The sequence below is a fragment of the Aythya ferina genome, assembly GCF_964211825.1.
Source record: "Aythya ferina genome assembly, chromosome: 14".
Classification (NCBI taxonomy): Eukaryota; Metazoa; Chordata; class Aves; order Anseriformes; family Anatidae; genus Aythya; species Aythya ferina.
The window spans coordinates 14701200-14717056 of NC_140312.1; the positions used below are offsets into that span (position 1 = coordinate 14701200).

General features: G+C 34.5%; 1 protein-coding gene across 1 annotated transcript in view; it reads right to left on the reverse strand.

The window, feature by feature from the left end:
* Positions 1–15857, reverse strand: part of DOCK2 (dedicator of cytokinesis 2) — a 192208-nt gene that overhangs the window by 144054 nt on the left and 32297 nt on the right. The window contains exons 20-25 of the mRNA XM_084535549.1: positions 14905–14994; positions 14549–14649; positions 10883–11017; positions 8716–8824; positions 1283–1353; positions 578–684 (exon numbers count right to left, since the gene is read on the reverse strand). Coding sequence (XP_084391675.1) covers positions 578–684; positions 1283–1353; positions 8716–8824; positions 10883–11017; positions 14549–14649; positions 14905–14994 — 613 coding nt within the window. The remainder of the gene's footprint in view (positions 1–577; positions 685–1282; positions 1354–8715; positions 8825–10882; positions 11018–14548; positions 14650–14904; positions 14995–15857) is intronic.

The window sequence follows — 15857 nt, forward strand, 5'->3', positions numbered from 1 at the left end:
AAAAAATTCCCCATCTGCAGCAGAACAAAGGAAAACTAAGCACAAACTAGGCATAAACACGTTGGTATCATTTTTTACTCCTGTTCTGAGAATGAAAAAAGACACTAAGATCTGATAAAAGTCAAGAAAAATACTGATTCCTATAAACAGAGGAACTGCATTGCAGCTAAGCTATATTACAGCACAGTCAGGATTTTTCTTCGACTGAAGCAAAAGCCTTATATAACATACCATAAGCCGTCTTCACAAGGTTTCATTTCATGTTCCTATTTCAATATAGAGTTTACAAATGGGTTCAAAGGATAGATATAAAGCTCTATCCATCTAACCATTATATCAGAGGAAAAATACAAAACTCTTCCTCTGAGATCTACCTGTTCAGTGTTTTCTGCTAGCAACTATGCTTTGCACAACAGCAATCTGAGAAAGCTTAATCCTCTCCAGAGGTCAGACTTCTAGAATTCACACTTTCTCAGTATCAGTTCTACTCAATTTCAAACATGAATTGCACAAAACAGAAGTCAGTCAACATTTCCACACCTACTTATTTAAAGCCTTAAAGGCATTTTATATTTACCTTGTTTTTTAAAAAGGTTGCTGCGCACTATTTCCTTCATGGACTGCACTTTCTGCTTCTGTAGTTTCACTGGCGGAATGCAAGTGTAAAATTCATATAACAGTTGGCTGCATGTAAAGGGAGAGTGTCATAAATACAGTACAGATGAATTCATCACGTGTTAATAAGAAACACAGCAAAAGCAAAGTACTATATATTTCTAAATATTTTTTTTTTTTTTTTAAGATTTAGATTTATTTCCTGTATCACAGGTTACAAAGATAATTTTCAAGAGTAACAAGATGAGAATGATCTAGATGTTGGCCATGTTTACAAATTTTTATTTCCTTTTTCTTTTAAGGCAGTAAAACTATTCTTGTACAGTGGAGGCAATTCTTCTTTGACAAATAAACATACTTATTTCTAACTGCAAAAATCAGATTTGGTTTTCTTGAATAGCACTTATTCAAGGGGGAAAAAATGATAGCATCCACTTGTTCATTTCATTCATGGAGTTACTGCTTAAGAATTGGGCCTCAATATTCAATTCTGTCAAATCAAATGAGAACAACACATGTCCAGAGTTCTATCACTGTCTCAATCAGCAGAAACAACCATAGCTTTGTTCACATAAACCAATTAATAATTAATTCCAGGTACAAATTAGTTTTAAATTGTACACATCATGTGATAGATACATCTATAAAATGTTCAAAATCAGCTCACCTCAGTAACTTGGCATCAAAGACCATTTCAACATCATGAAGAACTGATGGTATATACTTCAAAGCAGCAACCTGAATTGAAATACAAATCGTGTTACTTTTGTACGTTTATCTGTAAGGATAACAGTCACCTAACCACCCCAAAGGCTACGCTTTCTGTGGAAGATGAAATGGAGCATCATGTCCCTAACCAATCCTCTGCAGCTAAACTATCTGAGGTTATAGTTTTTCCTAGTCATTTCTGAGATGTATTTTGATAATGTTGTGGAATCAGCAAACCTTAAAAGAAGACAAGGATCATGGACAAGAATACTCAAGAGGTAATCCTCAAATTCAAAATCATCACTAACATTTAAACACAAACATTCTCAACGACTAGCTTGCACTACTCACTGTCATAAAATTGTTTTTGAGATGAAAGATTTTAGATTTCACTGAATTTACTATTGAAGAAAACACCTGGAAATCATGAATTACATTAGCATGCTGTTATAAATCCAACTACAATAAAGAGAATAAATTATATAAATTTTTAATTTGACTAACCTCTTCATGGTCCAGATAATGAGAATTACAAAATTAATAGCTGCTTTACCTTATTATGCAACTTTAGGGTGTAACTTGCTACTAACATTTTGCTGGGAACTAAGTTACTGCAAAGTCTTCTATTTCTGATATAGCTCTGATTTTCCATCATAGGTATGTTCCATCTATTATACTTCCTGAGCTACCAAAAGAAATCCCAAAACTACAGGTTACACAAAGACTGTGTCTTTTCTTCTAGGTGATACGATGTACACTACAGGACTGATTAAGCCCTTTATCCAGTAAATGCATGCTGAAATTAGACACTTTTTTTCCACTCATAATAGTGGAGTTTACTGCCCACCTTTCAAATCAGCATAGTTCTTGCTTTATGTCACTTGCTTATATGAATTGTAATAAGTAAAGAATGCACTTCCAGCTTTACAGTGGCAAAACACGAAACGCAAATTAACTTTAAAAAGCCCAAAAAGGAGTTTTGCCATTAGCCCCTGAAGTCCATACATACTTAAATTACAATAAATGACGAACTGGATTAACTATAAGTACTTGTGCTTTTTAATTATGAGCTACTGATACACATCAGGGGAAGTCTCAGAACACTTTATAGTTCCTGTAAACAAGGTAAAACAAATGATTTAAATGTAGAGTAAGTCATTAATTCAAAAAAAAATATTACAAAGGGCTCCACAGCGCTCTCATCTATACAAATTCTTTAATCCTTATGCTTGCCTATACACAGGCCAAGCATTTTCAAGTGGTAACACTGAGTTTTGACAATTATATGCTTCCAAAACAACACTATAAAAGCATGTTCCATCTCTCAGTGTGTGTTTCAGAAATGACTGCTGATATCAAATTGCTGTTAAGTGATTTGATAGCTTCTAGGAAGAAACAGCAAAAGTCAATGATTTTAGTATGATGGGGCAAAAAGCTCTGTCTTGCTAATACTTACAGCTATGTGCCACACGAGATTCTCCCGTCATTTCAATAAAACTCAATACAACCTCTATGTTAACCCACTCAGCTAAAATTCTTCTCTTCTGCAGAAGAGACTGAAAAGGAAATTTTGAAGTAAAATCCCCAAAATGTACTTGAACCATGAGACCCAAGTTTTTGTCCTACATAAACTTACACAACAGAGAAAAAACTAGAAAACAGTCTCAAGCCCACAAAAACTCATGAAGGGAATTCTCCCAACAGCAGAAGCCCTATCAAGAGGTGTAACAACCATAAAACAGGAACTGCAAAAGAATACTGATACTCCATGGATTACTACATAACTTGGTGTCTATCTGATGCAGAGCCACATTGGGTGTACATTCCTATAAAATGGAATAAATGAGGAAAAAAAAATCATACTACTGTATGCATGCTATCCTTTTAAAAAAATTTACAATTTTTTGTACTGCTTATATCACTTTGGTGGCTGAAGAGAAAAGGGTAGGCTGCACTCAAATGATGTCAGAGCAGAAGTAATATCTGATTTTTGACTACTATGGAGAGAATTCTAACTCATTGAATAAAAAAGTATCAGAATGATATTGCATACAGTCAACAGGTCACAGAATCTCAGCCACAAAACATTTGGTTTTCCTGAGTTTCTAGATCTTGGTTTCATATAACCAGAAAAATATTTAAACTATCAGACAAAGATTAGTCCAAACAAGTATTTATGAATGGACCCTTCACATGCATAAACTGAGCATTTGAAATATACAGCAATCCCACCACTGTATCAGTATTTCAGTTTGTCCACAAGAAATTTAGGTACATGAATAAGACAACAGTTATGATAGGTGGACTAAGATGTGCAAAGTAAAAGTAGAGCTTACTGAAATATTCCCAGTGAGCAGCAGGAGTGTAAGTAACAAGGCAATGCCAACAGTAAAGTGAAAAGCACATGAAAACACAATCAGCAGTAGGAGAATGTTAGCAGGAATATCCCATTTTACTGAAAAAGACCAAGGAAAAAGTGTTTTTCTTTCCAGTTATCAATTTGAAATTTTAATATGCCAATAGCTAGACAAGCTTTTTGTTTTGTCACTAAATAAGAACCTGTCTCCTGTTTCCTGATTAGCTATCAACATTACAGTGCTTCTGTACTAAACCTTGCAAAGATGAAAGAGCTGCTCAAAAAAAAGTCTTAAAATCAAACCTATGTAGACTCAGTAAGTCTCTACACTGTAAATTCCTTTTTAAAAACTTAGTCTCTTCTTTATTGGGGATAGGTAGATTAAAATAAATACAATCAGGGTGTTGCTTTCTTTGGCTCCTTTTTAGATATTTTAAAAAGGATAAAGCTATTGTATTAATTTATTCCTATGAGAGTCTACTGCAGTATATTAGCCAGCTCTTACTTGTTTGTTTTGTTTTTGTTTGTTTGTTTGTTTGTTGTTTTACATAGAAATAATTCAGGTCTTGATTCAACAAGAAAGAATTTGGGCTGGGGCAAAGATGCATATACAGTACATCAAGCTGGCTTAAAATGCCTTCAGATAAAACCCTTCCTCTGCATACATCATCCCCACTCATACACAACTCCAGGAAGGTCAAAGGAGTATTTCAATGCTGCTGCCACCTGAACAAGATTACATCTTCTTCTGCTACTATCCACTAGTACCTCCTTGAAATAGGTGAACAAAATGTATTCTCTACAGGACTGCGAAATAATGGGGCTATTTAAAACACCTGTACAGATACCTGCAAATTTGTAGACTAGAAACTAGTCCTAGGTCCAGTTTTACTTCAGTAATATGTCGGTGAAAATACTGTACAATTAGGATTTTCTGAATTTTGTTTTATACTAATTCACAGTTGCTCTGAAAAATGTTTGACAAAGGATAGTGCCACCAGTGACCATGAAATAATTCAAGCAATACTGCAGAGACACTAGGAATTATTAAGCTGTTTGCCTTTCCATATAGTACATATTTTGTATCTGTACAAGGAGGGAAAAGGGAAGGATGTAGCTACCATTATACTCAGATCTGTAGTACCATCTGAAGTACAATAGTAAGTATATCCATTCTTTTAAACTGTTAAGTTTCATTTGCAGTAATTGCTTTAAATGATGCACTATGGACACAACTGAGCACTGCCCTTAATGAAGTCATAAAAATCTCCTAGTAAGCAGTACAAAATGTTCTGCATTGTTCAGACCTCAGAGATTAATTTTTAAGCAGGACACAGAAACTCCACAGCCTTGTAGAGAATTATTTCATATATATATAATATAATGTTAAATTTATTTTAACCTTTACTCCTGACTAAGCTTAATTTTTTAGATGCCCTCATTTACAATGTTACATTATACATATTCAAGTATGCATGAGATGAAAAGAACATTCTCAGAAGCTACTGATGCCTTGCTTCCTAGTCTAATTTTATTTGCTATCAAGGCAACACTGCAACTTACACCTCAACCTAAGCATCACTGTCAGCACCTTTCCAGCCTTCTTCTCTCAAAAATTACCTATGTATTTCTGTACCATTTTAAACTCATAGAACCTACTGCAGCATCATTCAACAGCAGTATGGATGGATCAAAAATGTGTGGTAAAGATTGAGAGTAATAAGATAGCAACTTCATACTACACTGTTTTCAGGCTGTTCAGTGCCATAAACAATTTCATCTTTTTTTTGATTCTATGACCTTGAGAATGTGTCATATGAGGTTTCTGAAAGCATGCGTGGAATTGAGAGTACTACTTACTAAAATCAGGGCCTAACAGCAAGCTGGGCATGGCCAATATTAGCAAAAGACAAAACTATCTGTAGGTCAAATCTGATGCATCCACCCGAGAGACAGCACAACTTTTGGAAAGAAGCAGGGCTTACACTTGTAATTTCAGGTTCAGAGCATAGGCTTGTCAGAGAAAAGGCATAGGCACAGAGCACAGATCAAATATCAAGAGTTTGACCTTATAAAAACACATCACCTGAAATTCAAAAATAAATGTAATTGATCAGATTTTATTCAAAATAAAAAGGATATGATATACACAGAGATACTTTATACAAATCGTATCTTCAGAAGGGAAAGTTACTGAAAACTTCAGTTTTCATAGTACCCCCCCACCCCCCCGGCCCCTGAATTCTCCTTTGAACTATTTGCAGGTTCTGGAAATCTATTTCTAGCTTTCCAGATTTCACAAGGTTTATCCTCAGAAGTATAAACTTTCTGAAAAACCCTATCTAAAGAATTCATCAGCAATGGCTACAGAGAGGCAACTGGTAAATGCAAGAGTTGTAATACCATCCTGTTGAGACAAATTTAAAAACAAACAAACAAACAGGTTACATATTGAAGAAGACCTGGACTACTTCTGTATCATCAGCAGTGAACTACTTAAGTTCTGAAATTATCATTTTAAAGAATTACAAGTAAATATGTACTAAGTCTCCTTAAAGGAGAAGTCCTTAATTCTGCACATCCACATAGAATCTCTTACTTGTGAATTAATAACATTCCCAATCTTGCCTACCGGTGGCAATCTCTTTACAAATCAACATTCTAAAAATTGAAAACAGGCCACTTCACACTTCATACAAGTGCTTTCAAACATCAGAAAATGCTCTGCATCAGCAAAGTTAGGATACTGAAATGATGATCCTAATTGTAGTAAATTTGAGAAATGCATTGTCTGCATCTTTAAGCAAAAGAGATAACTTCATCGATTCCATTAGTATCAAAAAAGGCTAATTTGGACTTACATATGAATTTTTAGTTTACCTACAACAAACTAACAATTTAACCTTTTGGTTGTTCAAAGCTTACATAAATAACACTGGAAAAGATGACCACATTTTTTGCTTCTTGAGCTTTGAGAAAGACAGATAAATCAAAGTATCTATTCACTTCAGCTAATTTTAGAACAGAAGATTGAAAAGCTAGATTTTTATTTTTATTTTTAAGCTTTTCATAAATTTATACAGCATGTTACAGATTAGAAAGTAAGATATCACTCTGAAGATAAAATTAGTTAAATTGAAACAATAAAGTGCTTCCGGCACTGACTAGGCTGTTCCATATGACATGTAGTTTTAGGAACAATCTTCTCCTGACTGAATTAATATTCGACACAAGTCTGAGTATGACTGGTATCAATAAAAGTGACTCAGAAATTATTACATACTAAAATACTGAGTTCCAAGTTTCTGAGTCTAAAAAAATAAAATAATCAGCAGAGACCAAAAGACACTTTAGGTTTCAGAATAATTCTTTACATCTTCCCAAATAAACTTCACAGGTATTTGGGGAGTTTATAAGGTATAACACCTATGAAATCATGGGCTTTTGCAGTATCTCTGAAAAATAACCTGTCCCTTACCCTGCAAATTTAAATAAGTACTAGTACAATGTTTAAAGTCCCAAAATTAAATGGGAAAAATCAGTATTGGTTTTAGGCAGAGGCAGATTTATAAATTTATTTCCACCCCTTTCCGGTCCATTTCACCCAACACAGAAATGATCTCCAATTTTCTGGCCAGTTACAGACAATTCTCATCTACCTGCCAAAGGAGAAGGCTCAAGTACCATAACTGAAGTCTCCTCCAAATAGTCACTGAGATATGTATCATCCTTTGTGAAAGCTACTGTGACCAACATGCCTATTGAGTTAACAACAGTTTGTTTGTTTGTTTGTTTGTTTCATTTTGTTTTTCCAAGAAACTTATTTCCAGCAGCAGGTCCTTAACTACAATGGGATACTTCACATTCCATTCATGCACTGACATGACATGCCTCTCCTGAGTAGCATAAAAGCCACCAAAATCTATTTGGTAGATGATTAACATACTAATACAGTATAACTACCATAAGAACAAACATTATTATAAAAACAATCTCTTCCAGTATTACTTTTGGTTAGAAATCTTTTTTCTTCTGAAGTTTTCTGATTCTGATGCTATGTCTTTCAAATGTATAAAATTTTCCCCGGAACATTTGTACATAAGTGTCAAATAACCACAGATAGAATCTGAATTGTTTTCAAATGCTTTTAAAGCATTACTATAATCATGGTATTATACAATTGAAGTAGTACAGATGTTTAGCTCTTTTGCAGGCATGCATCATTCCAGGCAGTGTCAGAGAATACCAATCTCAAGACCATCAGTCACCTGGGAACATTTATTCAAGATAGAAAATTTATCCAGTCTTCCACTAAACCTCAAAGCAAAAGGAATCAAAACACAGAACCAAAGGAAAACTCAAGCTTAATAAAACAGTGAGTTCAGGGAAAGAATGTATGAAGCATTAATACTGCAGTAATCCAGTAAAATCTTCTGTTTCCTACTTCAAGCACACAGCACTGGTAACATTCTATTTCAATATGGAACTATATACCAATTGTTTGATATTAATAGCCCTAATAGTTCCTGCTTTTCTAGTTTTCTTAAAGCATGGGGTTCTAAAACATAAGAATGATTAACACTGACATGTATGGGAAACACTGACACTATTTTCAGTTAAGTAACTCACCTCCAAAATGCTGATACTATCAAGTTTACTTTTCAAACTAAGATGGCAGAATACCTGTTTAGCACAACCTGAAGAAACTCAAGAAATGCTCAGCTCTCACTGGAGACTTCCCTATATTCCTTGAGAAATTCTAGCATCCATATTTTAGTTCTTTCAGTCACGTATTGCATGTTTGAAGTTATATAAATTTATCTTCTCCTGACCTTTTCTACTTCAACTTTACTAAGCAACATGATCTTGAATAAAGGACAGTTACAAAAGAGAAACAAAAGATAAACTACCTAAGAGTGTCTTACCCTCTATTTCAAAACCAAAATGAAAGAAAACAATAAAATGCCAAAACAAAACCACATACAAGAACAAATTAAAAAATAAAAATAAAATAAAATTTCCAAGAACACACCAACCTGCAACAAAATGGTAGTTTTATGTTGGCTTTTCATCAGGTTGTTGATGGATTCAAAGAGTCTCCTCATAGATTCTTCAAATTCTGTTTGCTCTTTGCCTTCATATAATCTATTGAGACATGCACTGTGTTATCATTTCAGAATCAGGAAACTTTCATCATTCGAAGTGTACCAAGTTTCAAAAACAATTTAAAAATAGATTTTAAAAGTTGATCTGATATTACATACATAGATATTTCCCCCAATTGTTATATCTGTTATTCACTCTAGTAAGTATTCTTCAGCTTGAGCACAATGTAACAAAGTTTTCAGATTTTTTTTGAAAAAAGCCTCTAAATAATAAAATCTCATATATTTTAAGTTATTAAAAAAAAAAAAAAAGAAAAGAAAGTTCCCTTTCCAAGTGAGGATCTGTCTCAGCTCTATTAATACAAAAGATTCGTCTCAGAGAAGGCTATTTTAAACCTTCAAAAAATAATCCTAAATCCCAACTTCTTTCAAGGGAATAAAATATACAAATCCATTTTTTCCACATTTCCTCCTTTTTCATAGACCAGTCTGACAGTCTTGACTGTGACAAGTTAGATCAGAAAAACTTGAGACAGATATTCAGTATCAGAATATACTGTTGTTAACTGATTCCTTATTTTTTTCAGCAGGTATATTCTTACAAGAACAATTACAGTCTATAATAATAATTGTCCAACTGAATATAGTTTCAGACCTTTGGTTAATTTTGGTTAAGGTTGTTGTAAGGAAAACTAAAACAAATAGATAAGTACAGGTAATCGCTTGAATATGCATCGTATTGCAACAACTCCATTTATAATAGACTGTCAGATGTACACACTTAAACAAACAAGCAACAAAAAATCTCTGGCTTCTCTGACCATCAGCCTTACAACAAATTTTCCATAATGCTCTACACAATGCTTCCTCCAACAAGGCTCACAATATCCCCTTTTGCCATGACACCTATTAAAAAAATTAAAACAAAGCTTTTGCACTGCTAGCTATATTCTATCCCCATGAGTGCCATCCCCTTTGTTTTTACAGCTTCTCATCTTGTTTGTCTGTATCTATCTATAAATAGCAAGTTCTTAGAGACAAAACTATTTCTAAGGGACTATTTACCAGTAGCCAACCACTTCTGAATCTACTCTTATTTCAGTCAGAATTTCATAATTCAACAAATAATATACTTAATTTAACAAAACTATATATCCATGTGGAGTTTTTGAAAAACTGGGCAGAGTAACAGAGAAAAGTTGTATTAGTGCTCTTACTTACCAAAAAGCAGATAAAACCAGAACACTTCCCTGTTCTGTTGGCTGCCAACCCTCAAGTTTTACAGCCAACAACTGGGTGTACCCACAGTCCTGAATCTGTCACTACCTATCTTCTGGCACTGCATCTCCAGGGGAACAACGGAACAAGTACTATGGGGGAAATCGCTGGGGATAAATGAGAGAGCAGGAATGAAGAGCAAAAAGAGGATGTGGATGGGATCGGTGGGATGCAGGGAGAATACTTAAAGGCCAGTGGAGGAAGTGGGGGCCACAGTCATTACAGTATAGTTTTCTTCCTTCCAACTCCTTTCTCCTTCTCTCCCTTTTCCCTATACCTGAATACCACTCATAAACAACACACCTCATCTATTTGGCTGAGCTATACATATCTAGTCCTTTTAGAATTTCTTATAAGCTCCTGCTTGTCTGTAACTCTACATTCAGTTGGACAATGATTACTGAAAATTACCTTGTTCCTTGCAGTCTGAACTTCTGAACACAGCTATCTCAAGGACAAACACACGCCTTCATGCCATCTGTCACAATGTTTGGGCATACACTGGTCTTAGGCCAAGCCATCTGATACAAGAAATAATCATCCTTTGAAATTGGCTGCTATTACTAAATACATCTCTGGAGCCTACACTGTAAATCACATAGCAATTATTTGAGGATTCCCTCTCAAAAAATGTTATCTTAGCAAAGTCTGTATTTTAGGCCAGTGGCAGTATAAGAAAATGTTTGTGTTTTATTTACAAAAAATAATTAAAAAAAAAAAAAAGAACAACTGTTCTGGAATCAAATTCTTCTGTTTCACAGGTCTACTACTCTTTGTGGTATTGCACTGATAGTTAAGTGGCTATAGCATGGGCACTTACTGTGAAAATAACGTCCTTGATCTCACAATGAACTTGAAAACATATTCCAGTGCTTTCAGAGTTCTTAGGATAGGTTCACATTGCTCTCCTCGGCTGGAGGTATCCAAGTAAGTCTTCAGAACACTCATTAGCTTCCTGTAGTTAAAAAAGACATTTTTAAAATAACCTTTTCTAAAATTAATTTCTCTAACTCATTTGCCAACTCTAAGAGAATATTTATTCTTAATCAAGTATTCACACAACAAAACATACAGCATTTACTTTTGTGTTAATGCCACACAAACTCTATCAGAATAAAAGAAATGAGCAAATTCTTAACTGCACAAACAAGAAACAAATCTGAAATCTCAAACTAGCAGCATAATTTCACACAATCCTGGAAGTGTTTTAAGAAATGGTTATTAAATATATGTGCAAGCTAGCACAAATGTTATTTCTGCCTACCTACCTGCATTAAGTAGCAATCCAGTGATTCAATAGCACCACATGCTTTAAATTAACTAATTGTAAATGTTTCAACTCTCCTGTACACTGCAATATCTGCTTAAGGTATGTATTTTTTTTTTAAATACCTCCTGGTTTTGTATCCAAAGGTAGTTTTTGCTAAACCAACACATAGCCTGTTATCAAAGTGCAAAAGCTCATCTATAAATAAAAGTCCCTATATTTACAGTTTTAGTTTTATCCTAAATGATTGAAGTAATATTAAGGATGTAATCTTAATCATAACAAGGCCATAAAAAAAATTCAAATCAGTGTGTTTTATTTTTTCCCTGCAGATCAATACAACGATAGGAACCTACTATCCCCTACCCCAAACAAACTCAAACGAGTACTTGGTTGTTGATGAAATTTAACAGTTCACCAGCTGGAATGATGAAACATTATGAAGTAATTATTCTATCTGGGACATACTCACATGGAAATAATAGTTCCAAGAACCTCTAGCTACTGCACAAAATATAAACATTGTCAGCCCCACAGCACCAGCCTTCAGATTGCAGAACCAAAATATCATACTTTCAGCCTCTCAGCCTTCTGGGGCACTATATCCTTTTTTTTTTTTTTTTTTTTTCCATTTACTGCTTCATATCACTTCTCTGAATTCACAGCTTTACACTGAGTTTGAATAAAATTTATCTAACTTATATGCAGTGTCAGTCCACTCAAGGTCCCTCAACTCTCAATGTTAAGTCCTTTCGTAACTCTACATAAGAACTACATACAAATGGATGACTAATCAGAAACTGAGTGAAGACCTCACAGTTTGACCAAAAGACCGTATCATTAAATGGAGTCAAAACATCTATTTAGGAATGACTTTCAACAAATCTTCCTTGCTTGACTGACCTACAAATTCAATTGGCCTAATCAGTGGCACCTGACAATGGGAATCTAGGCATTGCAGTCTAAGTACAGGCTATTACAAAAACTCTTCACATTACACTGGAGCAAGGATAATTAGCAATGCATCATTGCTAGCATCAGAAAATGCTTCTAATAACACAATGACAACTAACTGCAGGAAAGTTACTGACCAAAGTTAATCTGCTGCTGACCTGGCAACTTATTTCCATGTACTATAAATTGTCACGCCTCCAATCCAAAGCTTTTGAGTATCTGCTCAACTCTCCAGAGGCGTATAAGAACTTGTGTTTAACTTGGACACTGGGTATAAAGGAGCAGTGAAGAAAAGAAAAAAGTGAAGAAAAAAAGTGAAGAAAAGAGGCAAGGAGAGGTAATATTTTGCTGATAATACCCAACATTAAAAATATGCTCCTATGAAAAATATCAGACTCATGTTTGATCACAAAACAATTAGTTTAATGTGTCTTACTACTTTATATCAAGTGAAGGAAACAAAAAAAGGTTTTTTTGTTTTGTTTTGTTTTTTTCTTTAAACCTCTCATGTATCATGGATATTGTTTGAAATATGAATCAGCAGAAGTGATGCATGGAACTCCAAGATCACCCTCCTGTCCACCTCCAAGGAACTGCAGCCATCAAGTATGATGAAATGTCAGAAATGAAAGCAGTTGCTACAGTCAATTCTCCTTTTCCACAAACCTAGGGGCACCTTCATGTGAAAGGAAAAGTGGTCGTAGTACGTCTGAGACACAGTATCTCCTTCCTGACTATGAATTAGGCCATATACAGTTATCTGTATTTCATAAATGATTCTTGAAACAGACTGTATCATCCATGGGATGATACATGACTAGGAATGAATGGCTCCAAGAAAATGCAAGATTTTGAGAACAACCTTAACCATGATTTTGCCTCTGCAGCCTTGATTAAATCATTAGAAAATGCTAGTCAGGTAAGTCTTCGAAAGACTTCAAACAAATTAGGCAGTCCTAAGAGGTTCTGTACCAGATCTTCTCTACTTTCACAATACCAATGCATTAAATTGCATGTGCTAATTACATATGGAATGAAGGAGAATTAAAGACCACATAGTTAGTTGCTTGAGGTTTCTGGGCTCAATAAAGCTGACTTCAGCTTCCCTAGAACATGAGAAAGGACTGACTGTGCACTGCAAGCAAGCATATCTTCTAATACAACATCTGGGGGACTTTTTCTGTTGAACTGGAACTGGTGCATATTCATCACAGAACAGTACAATATATTCTCACCTATTCCAAACTTTCAGCTAACGTCTTTTATCTATTATTTAAATCTCCAATTAAAGTCTTGTTTCAATCAGTTGAACTGCCAGGACAAGACTGAATGATATATATATATTTACAAAAAAAAAAAAAAATATATATATATATATACATTTATATATATTTCATACATCAATTTTATATATATATATATATATATATATATATAAATGTAAATGAAATATATATATCCTATTGGCACTTCCCAGAGACGTGCAGAAACTGATTAACATCATAGTTCTTCATAAGCCAAAGCAATTTTATCCTACTGCCACCTCCAAAAGTATGTTTAGAATAAGGAACAAATCCAGTATAAAATTTATTGCATAATGTGTCTATGTGTCCCCACAGTTTTTGTTCTTTTCTATTAAAGCATATCTTCCCATTTGGGCATTATATGAAAGATCCAACCACTCTACCTTCCCACTGGAAGGACCATGTAGTAAATAGTAAGATTCCAGTTCACAACAGACCGTGTAACAAAATTGAAAATTTGATTTAAATGCACCTAAACCTTTCAGGTACAGTACCAGATAGTGAACTGCATACAAAGATTATTTTTATTTTTTTTTCCCCCATGAATTTGTTTGCTCTAAGAGAATATGTGGAAACCTACATAAATAAATGGGTTAATGACATCCTCAGGTCCCCACTTAAAGCATTTCAGATTAAGATCAGGAATGTAAACGAAGAGGATTTATAGCAGATTTTTGACAAATTTGACAGGATACAGATGATGTGTAGACACAGCAACATAATTCAGATGAGAAAAATGAATGTCAAAGAATTGTTTAACCACAAATCAATTACTTTTTGTCAGTTAACTCTACCTATGGTCACATCTGTTTCTCACAGGCAGGTCTGTTTCCAGATAAGCAAAAGCAGCGTCAGAACAATTTTAATAACTACATCAGAAAATAACGCTATTTCCTTTATTTAATTTGATTGCAGAGGCTTTAGAATAAAGAAAAAAGAGAAAAAAAAGAAAAAGACTTACTTGTATGCCAAGGTTGCACTAAAATGCTGTTGGATATACGCTTCCAAAACAGTGTTAAAATGCTGAAATTTACGGTCTGCAATGAGTCCTATGATATATATCTGAACAGAGATGGACATAATTAGCCTTTTTTTAAAGTCACACTTCAAATGAAAACATTACTCTCCTGAAACATTTGTGATAAACCACTATTTTTAAAGTGTCTTTTTTTTTTTAATAGCTTTGGAAATAGTAATATCCTATCTTCTCTGCAGAGATTTTGAGTCTACTTTCTTGAGATAAACAATGTGATAGTTCATTCACATTCATAGGATTCTTGACATTGACAGATTAAATCACCCATTGCCCATTCTTACCAGTGCATCAAAGACAAGGATATCATACTCATTACTGTGGGAATGTTCCATCATGATGTTAAACAGGGCATCCAGCGTATCTTGGAGAAACTATACAAAAACATGAAAAGACAAACTGACAACCAATTCAGCTTGAAAACCACACAATTCAATTTTCAGATAGGAGACTTTTTCTCAAGAGGGGATTTTTAGAGGCCTTTACTGAAGTATCAGCCAAATTTAGAACACATTTCTGAGGATTTAGGCTCTAGTTTCTTTAATTTATGAAATTAAATCCTCAGACATCAGCAATCAATAATATATACATAGCTCAAAGCTTATGGAATTAAGCTAAAGATGTTACATAAACTAATGATAGTTATCTAAAAGTGCATTCCTAGTTCCTTAGTGATACATATTGTAGTTGCTATTGTTACCTACATATGGTGATTAAAAACATGCTTCCAACTTCTGTGTTCATATTCAAATCTCTTTAAATCAAAGGATAGCTCCCCAGTGACTTGGAAACCAAGTCACAGAATCATTTAGGTTGGAAAAAAACTCTAAGTTCATCCAGTCCAACCCTTAACCTAGCACTGCCAAGTCCACTATTAAAGCATGTCACAAAGCTATACATCTAAATGAATTTATGAATTTTGACCTCCAGGGATGGTAACTCAACCAATTCCCTTCTTTCATTGAAGAATTCTTCCCTAATATCCAACCTACTTTCCCTCCCTCTCCTCCCCCCCCCCCCCCCCCACCACAACTTCGGGCACTTTCCTCTTGTCTTAGCACTTGGTACTTATGAGAAGAGACTCATCCCCATTCTGCTATAGACTTCTTTAAGGTAATTGTAGAGTGTGGTAAGGTCTCCCCAAACCTCCTTTTCTCCATGCTAAAAAAAACCATCAACTCCATCAGCCACTCCTCATAAGACCTGAGCCACTCATAAGTCTCTATTGTTTTATTGT